This window comes from Battus philenor, unplaced genomic scaffold (genome assembly GCF_028537555.1).
Source record: "Battus philenor isolate CCGP_79_NKW_IND1 unplaced genomic scaffold, ilBatPhil1.0.hap1 SCAF_16, whole genome shotgun sequence".
NCBI lineage: Eukaryota > Metazoa > Arthropoda > Insecta > Lepidoptera > Papilionidae > Battus > Battus philenor.
Window position 1 is genome coordinate 4,550,862 of NW_027181678.1, and position 25,364 is coordinate 4,576,225.

A 25,364-nucleotide genomic window follows, 5' to 3' on the forward strand; every position below is an offset into this window, starting at 1 on the left:
AATTCAATTATGATATCTACAAAAAACTGCAGATTATGTAAAGAAGGTCGACAATTGAATACTGTTTGCATATTGCTTTGTTTTCCTTTGGATATTTTACAGCACTATTACGTAATATTATTCAATTGGTATATTTTAATATTTTTTATTCAATAAACATTATTTATTACAATTTACAAATAAGTTTGAGCAGATTTTGACGAATAATAATCATGATCATTATTTGAAAAAACTACTAAATATCCTGTTTTACAATTTTACTATTTAAGAGGGGTATCCTAATCCTTTACAGAGAATTACATGATAATCAGTGCAGAATAATTAATGTGACAAAAGATTTTATCTAAATTTCTTTTACTCTAAATTTCTGAGCAGACATATTACTGTTATCATAACTGTTAACTGTTTTATAAAATACTTAAATAATAAAGGTGATAATGATTCTTAAAGTATTGATTATTATAGTATTGATTGAGTAATAATTCTTAATTTATATTATCAAATATATCTTAATACATTTTATATCATATTAATACATGCAGGTACTAGGTCTTCAGTGAGAAATAATAATTCAAAAATAAGGTTATTCTATTGACAGAAATTTAAAGTTATTAGTTTCAGGAGTTTTTTTTTCGCAACGAAAAGTTTGCTTTGTTCCAACGTTCATACGTATTGACAAAGTAAAAATCATGTAGCAAAAAACATATTTTTTATTATATTTGAAGAAATAAAGATCGTAAAGCTCTATAATGCAGGTACCAAAACATTGGTAAAAACAACACAAACATTTTAACTTAATAAACATAATCATTTTACACATTACTTGGCTATTAAGTTGCGCGCGCAATAAAATTGAAATCACAACTTTTCTTTGATAGCACCGCATTAGAACGTTAGTTTTTCCGTGCATTAGTCTCGATCACCGCCGCTTGGCGGGCAAACGTTACGAATTGTTACCTCGCACGATGCCGTTCCTTACCATCAACGTAATATAAAAAAAGTTAAAGAAAATCATGTGGGTTGATGTTAGCAGGCAAGAAAAACAGAATTATTTATCACAACCCAACGGATGCTTTATCCCAGGGTGAGTTTATAGTATAAACTATACATGGATATTTATTTATTTAGAAAAAATATTAAGACTTTAAAATAATTATGAAATGTAAACTTTCGACTTTGTTAAACTGTACAATAATTTTTTGAAAAAAAAACAAAGTTGTTTAATAGTTGTGAAAATCTATATATAACGTTTCTAAGGATAAAAAAAACTTAAATATGATTATGAGATGATTCAAGTCAAGAATAAATCTGATCTAATTTAAATTAGATCAGATTTAAATTAACATTCCTTATCTGATTTTTTAATATATAGTTCATTTGTCAACAAAAATCTTTAAAGCTTTTTTTTCTTCAGCAATTTCTTCTAATCACTTGTATACAGCAATCTCTCAGAAATATGTTACAATAATTATTTTTTCTGTTCAAATGTGACAGGCCAATAATTTTTGTCTGTAAACATTCCGCAGGGACAGGTAAAAATATTTTTTTATATGAAGTAATGTGAATCTTAAAAACGCTTTTTCTTACTACATTATCAATACGCTATTTATTGTTTCTGAAACCATTGATTTTTGTGTAGAGTGTACCATACATCAATTAACTATAAATGAGCTATACATTCACCCTTTAATGGTATTATCCGATCGAGTTGCGTTTGGGCTGTCGCGAGCATCCTATAAAAGTAAATACTTCGGAGTGATAATCCGTGCTTAGATACACACACTCAGGAGACTTCTATACCCACTCAAAATATGAAATGCTACTAATCTATAGGTTGTTACAATCTTTGGATATATTAGAAAAAAATTATTTTTAATAAGTAGGTGTCTGACAGTCGACACAAAAAAAGAATTATGTATGTAATTAACTAATGATGAATAATTAATATTAAGGACAAGTTATTTATTGTTTACTACCCAGTTCGATTACAGAAAAAATTATATTAACTGGTTTGTATAATGTTATTAACATATTACTAAAATTGTATCAACGTAATAATCTAGTAAGGGTAAAAAAAATACGGTTAAGAGATTTAAAGGTTTGACAAGATTCTTAAAAACTTGTAAAATAGTACTACCGAAATCGCTGTACCGCGCATTAGGACAACGGTGAGGTGAGGGCCGAGCAAAAGAGCATAAGCGTAACCTTGAACGTTAATGAAAGAGTGACGGAATAAAGCGCATATCTAAGGCGCGGTACAGCCGTTTCAAAAGTGCTATAAGATCTTGGCAGCCTTTAAATGCGTTAAAATATCACTAAGCTGGAGATCCTGAGGGAACCCATGAGCATAATGTAAAGAGTTCTCTCTCAGAATAAAACTAAATGTCTAAACTGAATTTGCCCATGACAAAAATAAGTGGTCAAATTGGCCTTTCTTGAAAGCAATGACATCAGGTGTAAAATTACATATAAGACGGATCGTATATCACACTCTGTGAACGTTTCCACTGTCCCTGACACTACTTTGACCGTAACAGCCCGCTTGATTGGGTAAGTTGGTTATCATGCAATCTATTTGACACATACCACTGAAGTACAGAACATTTCACGTACACTTTTAGGCGTAACTTTTTTTTATAATTTCTTAAATATTTTTGTTCATCTATATTTTTGATATTTTAATTTTTATTATAAATTAAAATGTAACTATAGTTATAATTTGCGACTTATAATATACTCTGGAATAATTATGAAGCTGCAAACACAGCGTAAGACGGCTTACCCACAGAGCGGACACACGAGTTCTCAGCTTTGTTTACAAGTTCCTTATAGAGGGATTCAACCTGATTCAATTTAATCAAAGAGCCCAATTCTGGTATTCTTTCTATCTAAGTGGTAACTTTAAATAATCCTATGTGTTTAATAATACGAATAAATAAATAAATGACCTTGTTACGGTCGTCAGAAGACATTGGATGCTTCTGACAGATCCTATTGGAAATCCATGTGTCCAGCTGTGAACATCCTATGGCGGTAATTATGGCGTCTCTTATAAATAAAAACAAGAGTTCATAAAGACACATAATCATTGTTAATAATAGAATATATGTGGTAGTATTCATATGCTCTAAAAAAATGAAAAAAAAAACCGTTAAGATTTTTCACTAAATTTTTTTAATCTTAATTAAAAATACTACAGATAGAAGTCGATTGATTAGGTACGTTCTAATTAATTGGCTAATTGAGATAAGGTCATCCGGACAATAAATGACGCAAATAGACCTTACTATTTAACACATACATGTATGTTACATACGTCAGCACATTAGTATATGTCCAAAACCCGCCGAATGACTACATCGTCTGAATAATATCAGCCAAAATTTTTAGAACAAAACATTGTTATTGTTACTTGTGCGAAACTTTTCAGTACAAAACATTGTTATTTATTAACCTTGTGCGAATTATGTAGACATATTGCATGTGAGATTGATACTAATTGGTACTATTTACTATTTAATGCTATTTACGTTGGTTAGATGTCGTTACATCATATTCTGAAGACAAGGTCAACTGGTGTTTCTTATATTTGTTTATTTCAGCCCTATCAGGCATCCTTGAACAGTGCTCGAAAATGGTCACTTAAAGCCTTACGACCTTCTTATTCTGTGTTTAAACGTATTTCGAAGGAAGCCCTCGAGTTTCGTTACTGTATAAATATTGACTTTTATTAATTACTAGCTGTCGTAGCTCGCTTTGCGCTTGCACTGAATTTTGTGGGTGCCATGGCATTTTTTATTAATTTAAAACACTTTTTATACATTTTATGTTTAACTGTGAACTTAATCCCGAAAGAAATCTCTACCAGTTACCCGGCAGGCGGTGCAGAGATAAATAAATAAACGCAGTTGAAACAAGTTAATATTCTAAAAGACGAAAAATAAAATAAAAATGTAAAATTAAATTGAGAGGGTAAAAAGTCACATAAAAACTCCTTATATTAATATACAGATGGCTTTTACTATATTGTTATATTATAAGAATTTATCTCTCTTCTCTAAAAGTACTTAAGTTACCCTTTATTACACTAGCTACTTGCGAGTATAAGTCCCGTTAAAATCGGTCGCGTCATTTCAAAGATTAGTTTATTCCAAACAGACATACAGACAAAAAAAAATGTAATATTGGTATATGTATCGAATACGTAAAAAGTGATTATTTTAATAGAATGACAAACAGATACATCAATTTTATTTATTTCTATATATAAGATAGATTAGTCTTATTGACGACAAGAATAAGTATATCACCTCTTTAGATAACAAAAATCTGAAATGAACAGATTAAAATACTCTATCATAAAATAATAATAATAATATATATTTAATCAACAATAATAGCCTAGAGTGCATTTTAACTCGCCAATCCGCTGGGATATATCGGTTACTTTTGTTCTTGTACCAATTTCCTCATTGCTAATTCGATCTCTGAAAGAAATCCCGAGCATTGCCCGCTCCATGGCTCGTTAAGACTTGCCAATGATTGTATTACTTTAATGAACAAAACATAAAAAATATTTAAAAAAGAACAATAGACATACAACGAGCAGCGTGCGTATTTAAATCTAAATATCTATGGTAATTTTATTCGTCTTTATAATCATATGCAAGAGATACTACGTTGAGACGATTCGATCAACATTTTGCGATGAAAAAAAAAAACATTACTCGAATTGTCAAAGTGAAATCGTGATTCTCGTGAATCACAAGTTTACGCTGAACACGGTCCACAGCTGACGGAGCGCGACTGTGGAATCTTTCAAGATTAACATACATACATCTATGTTTTCGGTATATTTTTAAAAGTTATTGGGCAGATAATCAACTCAAAAAAAAAAATAAATATTTTCAGAGTAATAACTTTAATTACCAATTATTATTTTATTTATGAACTACTTTTAATTGAGCTGTGGTAGCCAAAAGCTAGAAGACCGTGACTTGCGATTGTCTGTCGTGGGTCGATTCAAGAGATACAATCTTATATATTTCACACTTTGTGAATTAATTATATGCGATTGGCACTACTGATAAACAAGTTCCTAGGGGATGTGCAGCACCATCCTCTAAGTACCAACCCGCGTGCAAATCATGGCGATTATTGTATTTCCCTAATAGATATTTAAATGTCTATAAGTTAATACAATGATAATGACACAAAATTACTTTCGTATTTCGTACATTGCTTGACTAAAGTTAAAGTATATATAATATTTTTTAATTAATTTTCTTTTTTTTTAAAAACCAATTGATGTCAAATATTAGGGACGCTCTAATAGTATGTTTTAATTTACTCGGAGGTTATGGGAAGTGTTGTTTTACGGTTTTTCTTGTAATGTGTACATTTTTTTCTTTCTATAAGTCCTACTAAAAAGACTTTAAAGAAAATATGAAAAAAATCGACCGAACAAGTCGTGTCGTACTCGAGGTTTGTGCTTAGGAAATAATTTAGCGATTTATTTTATTACTACAACATATTTGTAACTTGCGCCTTAATCATAGACAAAATATATGTCAATATTCTTTTAAAAATAAATAATCACCAATAATAATGAGTGAGTAAAAAGTGATTTTAGTTTTTTTTACAAGAAATTAAGACTTATGTAGATTTATTAAACTCGCTACCTTTTGGGCCCGGCTTGACCTACATACATTTAAGGTCAATAGTTATAATGACACAAAAACTGGCTAAAATTATTTTTGATGAATGCTTTTACTTGACGTTTTATTTTTTTTAGATCTCTCTAAAATAATTCACTACTGTTTTTTAAGAGACAGACAAAAATGTGGATTTTTTATCGTAGCAATATGATATTTCGGAAGACTTTCAACTCCGTTTGCCGGTGGCCTTAATATAATTGATTTAAGCCATTAATATATTTATCAGCAACCTAATTGATCATAAATAAATAAGAATATAATATATAAAGCTAATGTTAATTTTTATACAAAATAGGACTTAAATCAAAAGAAGTAAATTAATTACACAGATAAACTAAACAAAAAAAACTAACAAGCTTTACCATCATGCTAAATGTCATCTATTAGACTATTAGATGGCACACATGAATAATTATGACATTAAAATTAAGATTAAAAAAATATATAGTACCTAGAAAATTAAAACAAAAAGAACTATAAAAGAGGTAGTACAGCACGACTGACGAAATGTCACATAGGTAGTGTGGGACAGAGATAATGCTCTACGAAGCCGAAATTAATCGATTGTCTTTTTCCAAGGGTCGATGTGTAATATTTATCACCGGATACTGTACAAGGTCTCCGTCGTTTAAGGGTAGAGGTGTATGGTGAATATAAATAAAAAAGTGTAATTAATTATTTAACTTATGAACATGTAACTTGTGATTAGATTATTCTCACCGATAACAAAGTCAGTTCAACTTGATTAAACTAACTTACCACAATTATATATTAATGTAATAAATACAAGTGTATATATTAAATCTTGAGAAGCGATGTGCAAATGAGTACAATTCGGATTCGCTCCAGTGCTTCAGCTCGATCTCTTTAAATGCACGCATGCGTTCGCGAAAATATTTATGTCATGTGCTTAGTTGTTTGGCGGGCTCCGCGTAAATTTTATTATCGACAACTAAAATTACTACAAAGAGTACCAATCATTTATGTATGCAAATAATGGTGGTATCGTAAAGGTTTAGGTGTTTCTCATCCTAGGTCAGTGAAAAAAATAATGAAACAAATTTAGTTTCACATATTTTATTAACACTTAGTATAGAAAATTTAGTAATATATATGTCCTGAAAAATAAAAAACATAGTATTTTAAAATATATATATATTTGTTGCGTAATAGTATAAAACTAAATATATAAAAAATATCCAGTATAGACAATTTCATAGAGACGACATTTTCTTAAACGTATTTAATACACATAGAGTGAATATAATTTTTTTTTTAAAAATAGCTTCTAAATTAAAAAATTGAAACATTTCAGTGTTTTTTTTCAGTTTATATTGCGAACTTCAATTTAAGAAACAAATGTACAAACAATAATGACTTTAATAAAGTCATTATTGTTTGTACATCAGTTTGTACATCATGGATGACTGCATATACCGTTACATGAGGTTTCATATATTTCTGTGTAAGCCTCTATGAATACAATACGTATGGTTGACTATAATCAGTGATCTAGCATGGCTCCCCTTACCGTTTTGATTGTATTCCCTCCGTTGTATGGAAAGATGCAATCGGCCAACAAAAGTGGAAACCTTGCCGTGCCCATCTATTATTCACACCCGGAAACACATCAGCCAGCCGGCGGAAAGAATTACAAATGATGTGAATGGACGCCTTTCGATCTATGTACATACTATACTATGTGATATAATAGTGCTATGGCGTAATACAGGAAAATCTATGGCAATAGAAAACATTCGATACATTGAAACACAATGTGTTTGATTTACATTAATTTAGTAAGTCCTTTAACTATGTATAAATTAGCAATAAATACACGTGAAACGCCTGTGAATTATCACGCAACAACTTTAAAAGCTAAAGAAATCCAGTGTAAAGAATTTTAAATGACCAAACAGCTTGGAAACGAATTTCTCTATGAAATGTATTTATGAAAACATTTTAATGCATATTTCCCTTCGTCACGCCATTATTTCAACGATTTTATTAAGCTTTTTCCTCGCCTCCTAATACTTCGTGCAAGATTCATATGGAAAAATATAAATTTACAGTGTTTACATTTCGTTGAGTGTTTAAGGCATCAATTGTAAATTGGCAAATTTATTTACGCACCAAAAAAAAACTTACAATGGTACACACCATAAAAAAGTATTACAATAATCATTTTAAATAACTTTTTATTTATATATTTAGATTCAGATTGGTTATTCATAGCTAATACAGGATACAAATATATCCCACATATACCAGTCAACGCCTGCAGACGAAAGTCTGGAGACCAATTTGTATTACCAGTCATGGGCTTCTACTACTTGGACTGCATTAACAAACTCAGTCAAGGATTTCTATGTGAGACCAAATCAGGGAATTTATGGGAGGCTTATGTTCAGCGGTGGCCGTCTTACAGCTGTAATGATGATGATAATAGTCTGATAAATTTTCTTTTCGTAAACAATGTACAATAATTTTCGTAATAAAAAATTATTATGAAAATTGTTGTACATTATCGTAATAAATATTTGTTATTCGTATCTCTGATAGTACATAATACAGTAGAAATGATATTGCTTTCTAAAAATACATAAAAACTTTTTATTAAGAAAGTCGTGACCTTTGTATTCAGTGCAGTTCTTACTCCTATTCATCTACAGATGGTTAATACCAAAGCCGAACCTCTGTTTTAGGTAGGGCTGCCAACGTCATTTTTAAATGACGGCTTTCTAGCACGACCAAGACCGTAATATACTGAATGATACACACAAAACAAAAGACTTTAAAACTTTTAGATCTATACCAAATGAGGTTACACTGAAATATGTAACATTAATTACTCTGTATTGGAATACGACTGACAAATAACTTCTGGCTGTACAAAGTCTGCAGTAGCAGAAGGTATTACTCTATTATCATTACGTTATTTATTATTTGCACACATTAATTAACAGCAAATGAGATATTCATATCCGTTTAAAATCTGTTACATATGTAACCCAACATATTACTTTCCCTTTTGTTGTGCTATCTCTATAATTTTTTTTCCTAAATAATACTTAACATTTCACCGGCACTGAGGTATCTCAGCACATAGGTGCTTGGCACAGATCTCTTTACAGTAACTAAGCTCGCATGCACATGCCGTTACATCATCATCATCATGTCTTCAAGGTATACGTCTCCTTGGTCACCAGTTCTTTGCTTCGTACACAATAATATAAACATCCAATTACCTAAATCAGAGTTCCCCAAACTTTTTTGTGTCGTAGACCCCTTGCCATGTTTTTCCGTGTTGGGTAGACCCTACCCTACTTACCTGATATTAATTTCCGGTAAATTTACGAACGAAACGAATAAACGTATTTGTCCCACATTCGTATTTATAGAGTGACGAATTGAACAAGTCAGTGCAAGGTAGTGAAGCTCTGAGACTGCGACTCTCAGGTTTTTACAAGTTCAAAATGTATTGCGACCACAAAGCGAATACCAACATCCTACAACTTACACAATTTTATAAACATATATAATAATTTTTTACTTCATAGGTACTTTTAAAAATAATGTAAATGTTTTGATATTATAAGGTAGTATGATGTAAGTAAATAGGTACTATCAGTGTATGTATTGAGATCCCCTATCGTGGACCCCCATTTTCATTTCATGGACCCCCAAATTTTTTTTCGCTGACGTAGACCTCTTGCAGGTTGTCATAGGCCCTCTAAGGGTCGATATAGACCACTTTGGGAATCACTGACCTAAATGGTTTACTTTAAGGTATATTTTACATGTCGTCGTCGTTTCAGTTCATTGAAGCCCAATGCAATGCATAGGCCTACCCTAAACATATATATATATTCATATATATATAGGGGGATATACCATAATCGCCACGCTTGGCAGGCCGGTTGGCAACTGCGGTGTGGTATTACGAAGGGCAAAGGACGCCATTCCCTTTCCTCTGGAAACTTCTGTGTGACCAGTGATAATCTTATATACATTATATGCATGCATATAACTTATGCACAAAGTGTAAATTATTTTATATTAAATCCCGAGATCGAGCCTGCGACATACGATCGCAAATCTGTCCTCTACCGCTGACCTATCCCTGCTACCTCCTACAAACAGTGAATAAATAAAACAAAAAAGTATTATACTACTTTTGAAAGAAAAGAAAATTATTTTTATTTCGTATCTATTGACAACCCTAAATCTTCCCACGAATTGAGCCGCCATACTTATCCGCTGTATTAAAAAATGTTACTTCGTCAACCTTCTATATTTAGAAAGCAATAGGAACTAAAATGTAAATGTACTTTTACCAATATAGTCGTTAGTTATATATATTTGAACAGTACTCAGAATTACTAAGTTATTAATTTCAAGTTAATTTGTACACTTAATATACGTTTGATTTATCAATACTTTTTGGACCTGGTCGAAAGTAGCCTGCGTCCATCGTCTTCAGTCGTTTTTATCAATGTCTGGCAACATAGTGCTAGACATTCTACGTTGTCCTTATTTTAAATGAATTTACTTGTGTAATAAAAATTATCTACATAAGTAAGATTCTTATTCAAGATGCCTTAACAATGCACAATAAAACGTTAACTGTCCAAGAAAAAACAAAACTATGGATATACACTGTTATTAATAAATTTTCCAAATTGATTTCTTTATTTACAGAATGATTAATTTTGGCAGATACATTCACTGATGTAATTGCTCAAAATAAAACTTCCGAATTTGTAAAAACATTCAGGGTCACTACCAAACAATTTGAAATGGCTTTATGAAAATTACGAGGAAACGTAAACGACGCACGCACGCACAGTAAAGATTGACAGTTTGGTTAAACGTCTTAGCGTATAAATTATTTAATACAAGGCATTAAAGATTAAGGCATTACACATTTCGAGGAGGCCTACGCCTTGTGCGTGCCCTCTGTCGGCTGGGGTGATAATGATGATAATGAAAGCTTAAATAGTATATAAGTAATATTTTTTATTCTATTTATGAATTTATGTATATTTTTTTCTATTACCAGAATCTTTGTGTTTGTAAAATATTATATAATGTTTTACTATTCCAAGACCCTATTTATTCTTTACAATAACATATTTATTATTTATAATCATTTGTGTCTATTAAAATGTAAATATTTATAACAAAAAGCATTTTAGTATTCACATATTAAACACTTTCTACTCATTTTAATGTACCTTCTGAATAATTCTAGGTTATAATGCGATAATAGATAAAATTATTGTATCACGCATGACAACATTGTAATTATTGACTATTACGTTACGATCAATATACGTATTATATTTTACTGAGCTTTCACTACTAAATAAGTAATTATATTTATGACATATGTAATTGTAACCTAATTATATTTTATCGCCTGTTATCTTTGAATAAACAGGGAGTAAGCCGAAAATACTATTTAGTAATATAATTTTACGAATAACACGTCAAATATCCTCGTGGGATGATGGAATATTGGAAAATAAATAACATTTCAGGATCGGACGCAAATTTCGTGTGATCTTGATCTGTAATTGCTTTTCGGTGATGCGTAAAATACCCAGATGAAACGAAATCACATAGTCAAATTTAATTATTATATATCAAGAGGTTATATTTTTAACAGTCATATTTGGAAAATTCAGTGCTGATTTCTTCATCGGAATTTTGAAGGGATATTCAGGATTATAGTTGTAAAAGCTTTAAAGGTAAAGACATACAGCCTATGATCCTTCCAGTTGGCACATAGGCCTCATCATCGCCACGCTTGGCAAGCGGGTTAGCGATCGCAGTGTGGTATTATGGTATGCAGAGAACGTTACTGCTCTTCCACTGGAAACTTGTTTGTGAGCAGTGGCAGTTTTATATAATTAATGCACAAAGTGAGAATTATATTAGATTGTAATCCATGAATCGAACCCGGGAGCTATGATCGCAAGTCTCAGTCTTCTACCGCTGGACTACCACGGCTGAATATCGTCCAAAATAGCTCATTTACTGTAAATGAATGTATGGTACACCCTATTCAAAAATAAATGGTTTTAGAAATAATAACGTTACGTTATGTAACGATAACATAATAAAAAAATAAGTTGTTAAATTCTTATTATTACATATTAAAACTAATTATTGTTTTCTAGAATTTATAATATAGTAATATTTTTCTGAGAGATCACTATATACAGATTGATTTGAAATAGTTGAAAATGCTTTAAAGATTTTCGCTTACAAATGTTCTATATATTCACCCTCTTTAATACCTATAATGAATCACTCTGCATGGACACTTTCCTTGGCTACTGCTAAACTTAACGGTGGATTAAATTTTAATAATGAAACAACAAGACATTATAAAAAAAATATAATACAACTTATAAGTAAGGAGAAGTTAAGGTAGCCTAAGTTAGGGACAATCTTCGTAAGCGAAGCAGTAGCCAGAGGGTAGATGAAGCACGAACGGGAAATCACAGTCGCATCTCGACCAGCCACATATCACGCCCATGGGCATCGCAACCGGTTCGTCGCAAGTCCTCTGGGACGCCGTGGGCCGGCACTCGCTGTCTATTTGATGCATATTCTCTGGACATCTGGCTACGCCTGAAATCACATTGACCTTAAAACTTAGAAATATTTCTGTATGTAAATTTACTAAAAAAATTTGATATTAAACTATCGGACGAATTTTTGGAAGAACTTATGTGCGTGGTGGATAATGACTGCCAGTGAATTGGATCGGATAATTTTTGACAGATCGGTAATTAATGCCGATTTTTAATAGCGAGTAATAAGTGTTATACCTCGGTGTAATCATCATCATAATCATTTCATCCATAGGACGTCCAGTGCTGGACATAGGTCTCCCCCGTAGATTTTCAATAAGACCGATTAACCAATAAGACCATTTTCGGACGACTTCAACAAAGTGGTAGAAAGTCCGCTCACATTCTCCATGACCACACTTCTAAAGTTAAGCATAAAAAATCTTCGTTTATTTTACCGTTATTCCCATTTTCGAAAAGCATTATAACATTTTTATTTTTAAAAAAGTCATAATAGTTGTACAAATAAAGAATTATATCAAAATTAAAACAATGAATTAATTATTATTGCCAAAAATAAAATAATCCCTAAAATTGAGAACTAACATTTTAAGACGACTGCATTAACACAAACGTATATATATGCTTTCTAGTAATATCAATTATTAAAAGCTATATGGAAAATGATGGTATCTCACTCTGGGCGTCATTGGCACGCCCACAGACTCTTTTTGGCTCCCTGAACGACTGTAATAGTATGTGTGACTGTGTCTTCTTGCCTATGCTAGAAATTTAGGATTAAGGAGAACCGTAGACGAAAGTAACCAACCTAGCACAGCTGATTGGCAATGAGCAGGCCACATAGCGCGCATAATATATGTCCGCTGGGGCCTTAATATTCTGGAGTAGAGACCACAAATCTTCTGAGCAGATTACATCCAACCATAAGGCGGACGGAGGACCTCTTTAAGGTCGTCGGAAGGCACTGAATGCTAACCGCTTCCAACCGATCTTATTCGAGTTCTACGGGGAAGGTTTATATATACAACTGTGAACGTTCTACGGTTGAAATCATTTTAATGATGATTAAAATATCGACAACAATGTCATTAATTTCATGAAATACTCTCGTTTAGTGTTTGTACTTTCTAACACAGGTTTATGTAATAAAAATAGAATATATTTCTATAGGAATATGTATATTTTACTTACATGTATTATTAAAAGTAATACAATCCGGCTTGCCGACATTAGCGAAATACATCGAGTTTACAAACTTGATTATAAAAAGTAATAGGCAAATGTATTTCATCGCGTCCTACCGCTGAAATTTCACGTAACGTTATGGCTACGAAAGCGTCCGCTCATAGCGGTTCATAGTTTATATTTTTCATCATTGTCCGGTTCCTGTTTTGCCAAAGTAAATATTCAACATTGTAGTTTAACATTTTCTTGCAAGCGGCACTATTAACCTGATTGGTAGATTGACGTATTTTAAATTTTAGTACTATCAGAAACATGTAAAATTTATAATATAAAAATATGTTATACGTGATTTATATTAATTATGATTTATATATGCCTAGTTATCGTTGTAGTTTCAACTGCAAAACAACCACTGTAAGGTATAGACCTCCCCAAAGATATTTATGGGGGGATATACCATAATCGCAGCGCTTAGCAGACGGATCGGTAATCGCAGTTTGGTATTATGATACTTAGCGGACGCTATTGCATATCCTCTAAAAACTTATTTGTGTGCAGAGGCAATCCTATATAATTAATGCACAAAATGTGAATTATATACGATTGTATGCCAGAAATCGATTCCGTTATCTACGATTACGGGTTTGACGGGTTATCATTGATTTTTCTTTATTAATTAATTCCCTATACAATAGAGCGGCGCGTTTTTTTACGACTACCTACGTCAAAGATAACGCGACGCATTTGGTTGTTATGTATAGTGATTGAATATATGCATTTGGTAATTAGTGCCATCCATCGGAAGTTCAACGTTCCTATATATATATATATATATATATATATATATATATATATATATATATATAAGAGTTGAAGTTTTCCATAGAATTTAGTAATACACAATCTAAACAAAGTAGATCTGCTGGCAGATGTCATATTATTATACATATCCAATTATCTATAATCAAATAATTATAACCATTACCATGATAATTACAAAATGATCAGTCTAAAAAAATCGAAATCGTATGATGTGGGAGGCTATGGTACAATTACATATGTATATTGTACCAAGTGGACACGCGTCCCCGCTAAGGTCGTAGAAAGACCACTCCGACCGTTCGACCGACGGCCGTTTCCAACCGGCCATTTTGGAAATCTATGTGAGAGCCCATGTCCTGCTGTGGAGGTTCTATAATTAATGATGAGATACGACCAAAACATGCTTCTCGATTTCGTTTACATCATACTAAACTAAATATCAAAATTTGAAAGTCATGCAAAATCTATAAGTGAAAATAAATACACAATTTCTTTCTTTTTGTCGCTAAACTGTAACTATATCCGTTTTAGGACCGGTTTAAAACCTTGGTTCCGATCAGACATTGACCCTCTTTGGACCAGGTTACCATAAAAGTGTAATACGGTTGCGATACACACTTGTAACACTTTAATTCATTGAATATACGCATAACGTCTATCATAAGTATTTTAATAGAAGCAATCTAGGTAGTAACTCATAGTTCAGATAAAAAAAGTAGTATAACCTAATAAAATTCGAATTCCATGACTAAAGTTCAAAAAGGCAGCATTATTTATCCACTTTTTTAATTGTTCCAGTTAATTAAACCGATTAAGTTGAACCTATATGTAGGTCAAGTCGTTCGTTCGCCAACAGCGATGGAAAATAAACAAACACTAAAAATATTTCCAACAATTCAAGACCTCTTCAGAATTCAGTAAACGATTAAAATGTTCACGGTTTTGTTACTTGAATGTAGTTATTTTGAATAATTTGTTGAACAGTAACTAGTTTAAAATGTACTGCTAATAACTGAAAAACAATTTTAGATTATATTTATTATATTAACTAAAAGCTAGAAGTATCCAACAAATGAATGCCGTATTTAAGTCGTAGAACGTATCAGGTAGACAAACATCGAGCCTTCTTTTCTCAAATATCTCATGTGCGTCTTGTCAATCGCATCCTGCATCGACTTACCTCTTGCACACCTCAGACAGTGACTAGAACTTGCTCGCACACTATAGTGAAACAGTGATTAGATTATATTTATAATTTGAACTTCTAAAACTAAACGTAAACAACGTAAACGACATAATTTCAATTACTAACATTCAAGGGGGGTGAATGGCCAAAATAATGATGACGACATTCGTATAAGCATTGACTTACCATAATACCGCGGTAGAATAAAAGATCTTCTCGGGAAGAATGTAAAGGGCTGTATATAGAAACCCGAGTCGATATGCGGAATGGGCGATTTCATAAATGTTTTAGTATTATCGCCTTAAGCTTTCTAACGATTGTATTTTTTTTTGTCTTTATGTTTAAGAGTACTTTGCGCTTTTTCTAACCATGTTTTATTTACAAAAATTTTTTTATTTTTATAAGCACAAGAGCAAAAGCCAATAAGCCGCTTCCAACCTGTCCACGTCCTACAGTTGATTTAAAGGTTAAATGATGATGATGACTCAAGCAAATAAAGACATAAGCGGTAATAGAGCAAAAGGTTTTTTACATTACCAACAACCAATTACCGATTGTGAAAACGGAAGTACCAACCGTTCCCACGCAAACAAACGACAAAAGATTTCATTTAATCGATATAAATAGATTCAATAAATAAAATACAGATTATTTTATACAATGAAATAACAAAATAATTTAATAAATAATTTATTTTGTAAAAAAACTTCACGTTTGCTTAGAATACAAGGTTAACAGATAATTAAAAACATAATTTTATTCCAGCTTGCGGCCAGCTCTAAACGTACTTAAACATAATTAAATATAAAAATGACTCCAGATAAATAAAATTAGAAAATTATGTAATGATAATATAGTAAAAATTATTTTGAAAATTCGTATTACTACATATTAAAATTAATTACAGTTTTCTATTTGTCCATGCAGACTTTGTACTGATAAAAGTTTCTTTCCTATCGCATATCGAAAGAATAAATAAATGTAACTTAATACAAAGCAATCACATTATACATAGCGGTAGCAAATAGTTATTAAAACTTAAAGCTGTGAAATTGTGAGACAGCATCACCTCATTAATTAACGATGAACAACACAGGCCGGCGTTTTTCCAACGCAGCCGAGCAGTAGTCGAGGACACAATTAAAAGAAACAAAATCGGTAAATAAAACAGGTCAGGTAAGTTATAGGAAGTAAAAAGGAAGTAATCAAAACAAACATAAAATACGAATACACAAGCAAAATGAAGTGATATAAACAAAACAAGAGTAATGTAAATAAATTGATAATCGTATCTGTATATAAAATGTGATTACCTGTATTGAATAAGTATAAGAAATAAGATTACAAAATAGTAAAGCATTAAAATAAAGCTAACAGCGATAAAAAGTATGATAATTATCTACACCTGTGATGTTTGAGGAACGTGGTAAAGGAAAAGAGGCGATGCGTGAAAGGAAATTTGTATGTAGAGGAGTGCTAGAGAAATATTGAATAAAAGGAAAATTAGGTCATATGACGAAAAAAAATATGAAGAAAATAAATGACAAAGTATGTTAAAAGAATTATTAAATAAACATGTATATCCTCTGTTCTAAAATCAGGTTCTCCCCATACTAGAGGTCCCCAATAAGAGTTGCCACAAAAAAAATTAAAACTGTTTTGCTTACAAACTAGACTAATCACTCTATTCAGAAACGTGTGAGTAATTAATTTTATATCGACAATTTATAGTTCTGGATTAGATAGTCTAAGCTTTCACCTTCTTTCTTCTTGTTTATGTGGGGAAATCTTCAAGATCTGCACAAGTTGTACTGCTTTCTAGGTGTCGGATTTTCTCGGTTATGTGCGATTTCTACCCAATAAACTCCTTATTGGACGTTCTCTACGCCAAACAAAGGCTCCGGGAACCGTTATAAATACACAGCTCTTATTATAATATGACAAAAAGGAGAGCCTATTGTAACGTATGAGTTGTTCACACTACCTCTAGTACCTTTCTTGTCCTACGACGATGATTCGGTACCGCATTGATCCATCGTCCACCTCAGAATTGAAAGCTTAGGGCTCCCACCTTTTGTAATAAGGAAACACCATTTTACATAGATAGTTTCTACACCTATATATGGTCTATTATTTTCTGCACGAACATTTAATTTAAATGATAATAAAGCTGCGTGGCAAGCTAAGTCAGTAAATTAATCAACGCAAATCATAGACAAACAAAGTTGCAAAAACTAGCAGATATAAACAAATGAACTTAAATCACGCACTATTATATAGTCTGTTGAATATATACGTGTTGGTTGTAAGCTAAGCCGGGTAAAGATATGGCCGCGACTGTACCAGGCACCGGCGTGCCCGATAACCTTCCCTACGCCGATTGCTCGCTATAGATTGCCGGGAAAATGTGATACATTTGATAGAAGCAATTACAGAAAAAAACTTCACGCTGTGATTGTACATGGCACGGCTGTAACTTCGATTTTTTACATTGCTACATTTTTAAAATTCTAACGGTTTAATGAAAGAAATGAAGTAAATATTTTTCATTCTGTAAATAAAATGGAATAACGTTTCGCAGGGTTCTATTGGCGTAACTATTTATTATTTTATTACCTCATTTTTTGACATTAAAGTAACCTGTTTGTATAATTCATAGCACATATAATTAGATATAGAACTAGAATCCTAACCAGCCGTCAAAGATATTTAAATGTGTTCTAATTTATGTATGCAATCGCTAATAAAATTACTCAACATTTTAAACTACTACCGTAACCGCTGTACCGTGTCTGTGGTATGTGCTCGATGGGATGGATTTAAATTTGGTCGCTCCCTTCCGTCAGTACGCCCTCATCATTCATGGTGGCAGCGCTCAAGCTCTTTTCGAACGCTCTCTCGAACCCTACCTAACCACGCTTTCCTGTGGCGCGTTACATCGGTTCCGGTACCACTATAATACGCACCTCTGGGAAAAGAAGGGATGGAAAGCTTGGTTTCGACACTAAGATTGCGCAGAATGGATTTGTCGGTACAGAATGCACAAATTGACCAGTTTTGAATTTGATATTTCTTATAAAGTTTGTATTACGCGGATGGCACGTAGCAGTCTTAGCAGGTCCGTCAGCAGTTTTGGAATTGTTTTTTTATTTAGGGTAATTGATTATAGGTGTTAAAGTTTTAAATAGGTAAATGGTTAGTTCATTGATCAACGAAAAGCTTTGAAGCTTTTCAATCTCGTATTTCCAATCACTATATATATATATATATATACATAATCATTCTCAAACTGTATTGGAATATGAAATGTAAATTTCTGGCAACAGAAAATTTTCACGAACAAACAAATAGTAAAGGATAATGAATTTTAATATGTAGTTAATGTTAAAAAAACCTTTTTCTTAATATACTATCATTACCTTATTTATTATTTCTTACCATTGATTTTTGCACAGGTTATAACTTTAATTGACAGCAAGCGGACTATGCATTCAACATTTTAAAATTTTATACTTATAACCAGTTTATCATATATACATCGCTTTTTAAATAACCGGTTTAAAAATACACTGAATCAAAAATATAACACTTAAATATTACGTAATACATAGTCTACGAATATTTCAACTGAAATTTTACCGCAGTTCAGAGGTATTCAGTTTAAATAATACGACCCTATTGCGGTTATTTGTCCTGATAACGTTTTTTTCAGACGTGAAGGTTTTTTCATTACCGTCGTAACCTTCGACTGCATGATTGACGAGCGCCCAAAATAGTGAATAATAATTTGTCGATTCAAATAAGGTGCCAAATCATCTTGCAAAATCGTCACATCGTCACATATAACACTTTTTTTTTTGTTTATTTTAAGGAGAGTCAAACTCAGCTCTTAAAAGTCAATGTGGTTTATCATTATCATCATTTCGGCCGTAGAATGTCCACAGCTGGAAATGGGTTCTCCGATAAGATAGGTTTGAAGCAACCTTCATTCAGCGTCTTCCGAAGGCCTTAACAGGATCGTATGTTCACCATATGGTTGAAGGTTTTATACTGCCGTATCATGGTCTCCATTCTAGCACCTTAAGGCCTGAGCATCCATCTGCTCTGCGTTCTATGTGACTTAGCCACTTCTGAACACCACGTCTGAAGACCTCTTAATTTCTGATTCGGTCGATTTAGTCGAACAAAATACAAGATTAATTTATTTATGTTAATACGAATTCTAAATTTTAATGGACAGTTCCACCTAAATACCTCTCGGATATATACTATTATTATTCGAAAATTCAATAAATTTATTTTATTGCAAAAAAAGCATTACATGAAGGTTACGTTGATCACAGTGTATTTTCATTTTTGCAACATTATACTATCGATACTAAAATAAATTAAAAGAGATATTCGGTTGATTTTCTTGAAAGCGAACAGTTTTAAATCATACCCCTCCAACAAAGATATGCATCGCGATTAAATCAGAAATGGCGTATTGACCTTGTTACCTACTTACACTTCAGTTATTAAGCTCGAGCTGTTGACACGAAGTAAGTAAAGGTTTTGTAAAAGTTACTTTTTACACATATTCACTAATTCGCTAGTATTTGTGTTTTTATAACAAATTAAACTGCTTAAAATTAAGCTAAATACTTATATTAATCGTAAATTATTAACAGCTTACTCTGAATAAACCGTTATAGTATGTTCAAACCATTGGTTGCTTGACAGCAGAATCCACTAATATGCGCAACACCGGGAGACACCAATTTCATTTAGAGGCCCATGGAAAATTAAAATAACTTCGATAGTGCCTTCAAAATTTATCCATGTTCGCAATGTTTAATAAAAAGTTAAAAAAATTATGTTTTAATCACATTTGAAATTAACATAAATAATAATATAAAAAATATTTCATCTCTTCATCCAAAATGTAATGTATAATATATATTATATTATATATTAATATAAAATATTTTAAGTTTACTGGTTCAGACCTTGCATACGCTGTAACAAAAAATTGTTGATGCAATTGAGAGATCTGTCACATATTATTTAACTTTTTTTTAGTTTTAAGGAACGTGAGCTTTTTCTTATAAAGCATTGGTCACGTGATAATTCGACACTATTAGTGAATTATTATTTTTGTAGGAATTTTAATGGGCAAGAAGAATTTTACAGAACTATATATATAATATATTATTAAAATGATTTAATCATCTTTAAAACTTTAAATAACGTTTAATATTTTTTTAATTTAATTACAGATACACAGGTCATTGTCCTATGCTCAAATTCAGATACGGTAAATGCTACGGCGACAACACACGACAAATACTACGAGAGATACGTTCCAAAGGATTGTTTAAGTGAGTAACTATTGTTAATACATGAATATATTTAAGTACGGACCTTTTAAAAGAAAACGTGTGGCCTATAAAACCTTTTAATAATAATATTTAGACAGCTTTTAAATACCATCGGTGTAAAAAAACGAGCACTTGTATAAAGCACAACTGTGTTACGTGAACGACACATAATATTACATCCTGTTAAATATTTAGTTTTTATATTTAATTGAACTGACAAACTTTTTACTTGCAACAATTTATCGTACACGAAGAGACAAGTTGTATGTATGGGAAAATAAGAGCGTTATTTTTAATACTTTTCTCGCAAATTTTCCGTTTTTCAATTTTTTCGCAAGCACCTAGTGACACATTTGGCTATTCACTTTTATTTACTCTTCGACAACGAAACGTTATTGTAAAAAAAATCTTACTTATAAAAAATTATATTATAGTGTGAAGAATTGCTCTACTAGTATATTAAAAATATTGTAAAGAGATTGCAAAAAAACTTGTCTAAGTTTTATACGGGCTCCTTACAAGGCGCGTTTGTTACCATTATAACGTTAATAGGAGGATGTCATTATAGATTAACTAAATATTAATTTTAGTTTTATCAATTCGTGCTCTTCTTGCAACATTGCATGGCGTTCACATGACCACTTAAGTAACTGTAAATGATCTTTTGTGGATAATAATATAAACAATTTAATAAATATCACGAACCAATGTTATGCATTTTCTATAATCATCTTGGTGTATTCAACGGGAATTCAGTACATATTTTAATTGAGGTACTGCCTCGTTGCAGTTTAGTACAGTATAAAAACCATCACATGACATAATTTTTAAAATTAAGATATTTTAGGAAATACTAAATTTAAAAATTTTAACTAACAGCAAACCACTGGAGTACCGTCCGAGAGACAACTACGAACTAGACAATATGCCGCGACGTAAGGGTCCAACCGCCGACGTTTATGATGCCATGAAACATCGACCACCTGTCTACATGACAGGCTATACTGGTTATGTGCCAGGAATGCACTTCAGGTATACAAAAATAAAATTAAATGTAAAAATTGCCTTAACTGATACGATCTTACGTAATCAATGAAATATTACGCTGTACCAAATAGAGAAAGTAGTAATTTCTCAAAATTCGATGAGTTCACGGTGAAGTTGGACTAGGTCATTCGCTTTATGATGAGAAACACCGGGTAAGGTGCTTGCGGTTGCACAACAAGCATATCAGGTTTAAGGAGGCTTTATTACTTGGCTATACAGTGGTGTACACCTTCACACCAGACTCTACTCTCTATCTTCTCTCCATTTTCATCGTCATCATTCCAGCCGTGCGACATCCACTGCCAGACATTGACTTTCCCCGGAGATTTCCAATACGAGTAGTTAAAAGCTGCTAGTATCTAGAATCTCCAGACGACCTTAACAAAATCGTCTGTCCACATTATGGGTAGTCATTCAACGCTAAGCTTACCAGTCTGTGTTCTCCACTCCTTAACTACACACTTAACGCCGTTTGTTCAACTTGCCAACTTGTCGATATTATAGCAGCATTATAACAGGTTGTCAAATATCTCCCTTCCGCTTTTTTGCTCTTTATTCAATGCTTTATAAAAAGTGTTACAGTGATCGGATTTAGTTCAAATATGCGCCGTTTTGTTCGATAATCTGTTTCCATCTAGACGGCAACTTCATAATACCTCCCTCGTAGAAGCCCCCCTCCTTATTTGCGAAGAACTCGGACAGCCACTTTTCACAAACCTCTTTTGAGTTCAACTTTACACCACCAAGGGCGTTCGCCATGGACAGGAACAGGTGGTAATCACTTGGCCCTATGTCCGGGCTATATGGTGGATGTGATAAAACCTCCTATCCGAGCTCCCGTAGCTTCTGACGAGTCATCAACGAAGTGTGTGGTCTGGCGTTGTCCTGGTGGAACACTACACCCTTCCTGTTGGCCAATTCTGGACGCTTCTGGTCGATCGCCTGCTTCAAGCGGTCCAGTTGTTGGCAGTAGATGGTAGAAATAAGCGTCTGGCCATATGGGAGCAGCTCATAGTGGATGATTCCCTTCCAATCCCACCAAACACACAGCAAAACCTTCCTGGCCGTCAATCCCGGTTTGGCCACTGTTTGGGATGATTCACCGGCCTTCGACCACGACCGTTTTCGCTTGATATTGTCGTATGTGATCCATTTTTCGTCGCCAGTCACCATCCGCTTCAAGAATGGGTCGAGTTCGTTCCGTTTCAGCAGCATATCGCAGGCGTTGATTCGGCCCAGAAGGTTTTTTTGCGTCAAATCATGCGGCACCCAAGCATCAAGCTTTTCTTCGTATCCAGCCTTCTGCAGATGGTTTAAAATGGTTTGGTGACTAACTCCCATCTCCTGGGCGATGTCACGAGATGCCACATGCCGGTCTAACTCGATGTAGTCCATGATTTGATCGGTATTTGTCGTCACAGGTCTTCCGCCGGCTGGCTTATCCATGGTGTCGTTTTCGCCGGCTCTGAATCGTCGAAACCATTCCTCCGCGGTTCGAAGTGATAGAGTACCATCCCTCAAAACACCATTAATCTCACGGAACGTTTCTCTAGCGGATTTGCCTTTAACGAAGGAAAACTTTAAAATAGCGCGAATTTCGGCGTTAGTGAACTCCATGTTTACACGTCTATAACTGTTGAACGCAATATCCAAACTAATCATGCATAGCGTCGTTTTGTAGGTTATGTCAAGACCTTTCAAATTATGTATAGTATTGCCAGATACGAGCTCTGTAGCGCTTTGTACATAGCCGCGAAATTCAAAAGACAAAAAGGCGGAAGGGAGATATTTGACAACCTTTTATCTTTTTTATCATAGATAAATATCTGAACCAAATGATATCTATTACTGCCTTTATACTTATAATAGAGTATAGTATTTAAAGTTAACTATACGATGAATTAGATTAAAGGTAGTACTAATTTTTTATTATTATTTTCACCTTAAGGTACGGTAAGTCATACGGACGAGCGGCAGACGACTGCATGGCAGACTTTTCGGAGAATCAACGCGAACTAAGACGTAAAGCGGACTTGAACAAGAGCTACGTGAGGTCTAGAAGTGCACCCAAGATGGAAACGATCCACACGAGAGACGAAATAAGACGCGATCTAAATAAATTCAGAGAGATAAACAAATATAAAGGTATCATTTATAGCTAACGACAAATTAAATGATTAATTAATAATTAATAAAATCTCATACCACACATCGTTAAACAACGATTAAATACCTATTAATAATCATATTAGTAATAAGAGAACTATTAACAAGATCTATTTTTATAAACTGGTAATAATTTATAGGAATTTTACAGTAGTGTTCCGCAAGGTGTTCTGACCGCTTTTTTTGCTTGTAGATCATACAATATCACCGGAATTTCCACCAATAGCCGGATACACGGGACATATACCAAGAATAAAGGGATCGGAAGCATCGTTGAGTCAAAGATATCATTGCGCTGCAAAACGTGGCTTGGAACTTATTAAAATGGAGAGAGACAAACGGAAGGAGTTGCACGAGGCGGATGTGAACATTAAATCCATTTTGAAAGAGGATAGCAAAAAGTATTCTTACTGGAATTGGGGATAGCATACGGGCAGAAGAATGTTCTTCACGAAATGTCGATGAACGTTCTTCTATAAATGACCAAACAAGAAAAAGATATCAGTATTGGAAAACGTTATGTTTTGGAATTTTAAAATTATTGTTGGTATGGAGATATTAAAATCGGTATTATAACAATTGTATTATACGATATTCGCCGGTCAGAGTAAATATTAGATTATGCAAATCTTATCCCAAAAAAGTAAGGATGCGTTTACACCCACTAATGTGCGGTGCCGTCACATTCTTTTGCTTTTGTTCCTTTTTACGCAACGACGTCGCATTTTAATAAATTGTGTTGTATTTAAATTTCTGAGTGTTCTGCATTGATTTTAAACAAATCCAAATTGTTGGTGTGTTTCCCAGACGACGCAAAACCCATATGACAAAGTAGTTGAGACAACATATTTCGTCGACCGAGACCATATAAATAGAATACATCAATTGTTATTTGCATGTCTTTATAAAAAGTAACCATACGTAAAGTCATCTTTACTTGACGCAACAATCACTTGTCTCTTTCACATGCTTAAAAAGTTTACAAGTGCGATTGAAAGAGCGCTATATTAACTTTGTCCGACGAATAAATAATTTTAGTAATGGATGTAGTTGTAACTTGTAGAGAAATTTTACACTTTTCTTTTCCTTTTTTTATTTTAACATTCCATAAGTATAATCTATACTTCTATATTGTGAATGTTTCTACATTTATAAAAAAGCATTTATAAAAAGTCATACATTTAAACACCACAGTACAAAAATTGTAAATATGTGTCTTCAGCTACAGGTGTAAGAAATCTTAGAAATTTTATCTATAAAATTTTCATCTGAGATT

At 32.8% G+C, this 25,364-nt stretch overlaps 1 protein-coding gene across 1 annotated transcript; it reads left to right on the forward strand.

Annotated features, from left to right (window-relative positions):
• The first annotated feature begins 919 nt into the window (after nucleotides 1-919).
• Nucleotides 920-25,309, forward strand: LOC137919415 (ciliary microtubule inner protein 2B-like). Its single transcript, XM_068762486.1, has 5 exons — nucleotides 920-1,084; nucleotides 20,774-20,875; nucleotides 21,755-21,907; nucleotides 23,871-24,067; nucleotides 24,282-25,309. The coding sequence occupies exons 1-5, from the start codon at nucleotides 1,014-1,016 to the stop codon at nucleotides 24,512-24,514; spliced, it is 756 nt and encodes a 251-aa protein (XP_068618587.1). The 5' UTR covers nucleotides 920-1,013; the 3' UTR covers nucleotides 24,515-25,309.
• Nucleotides 25,310-25,364: the final 55 nt, after the last annotated feature.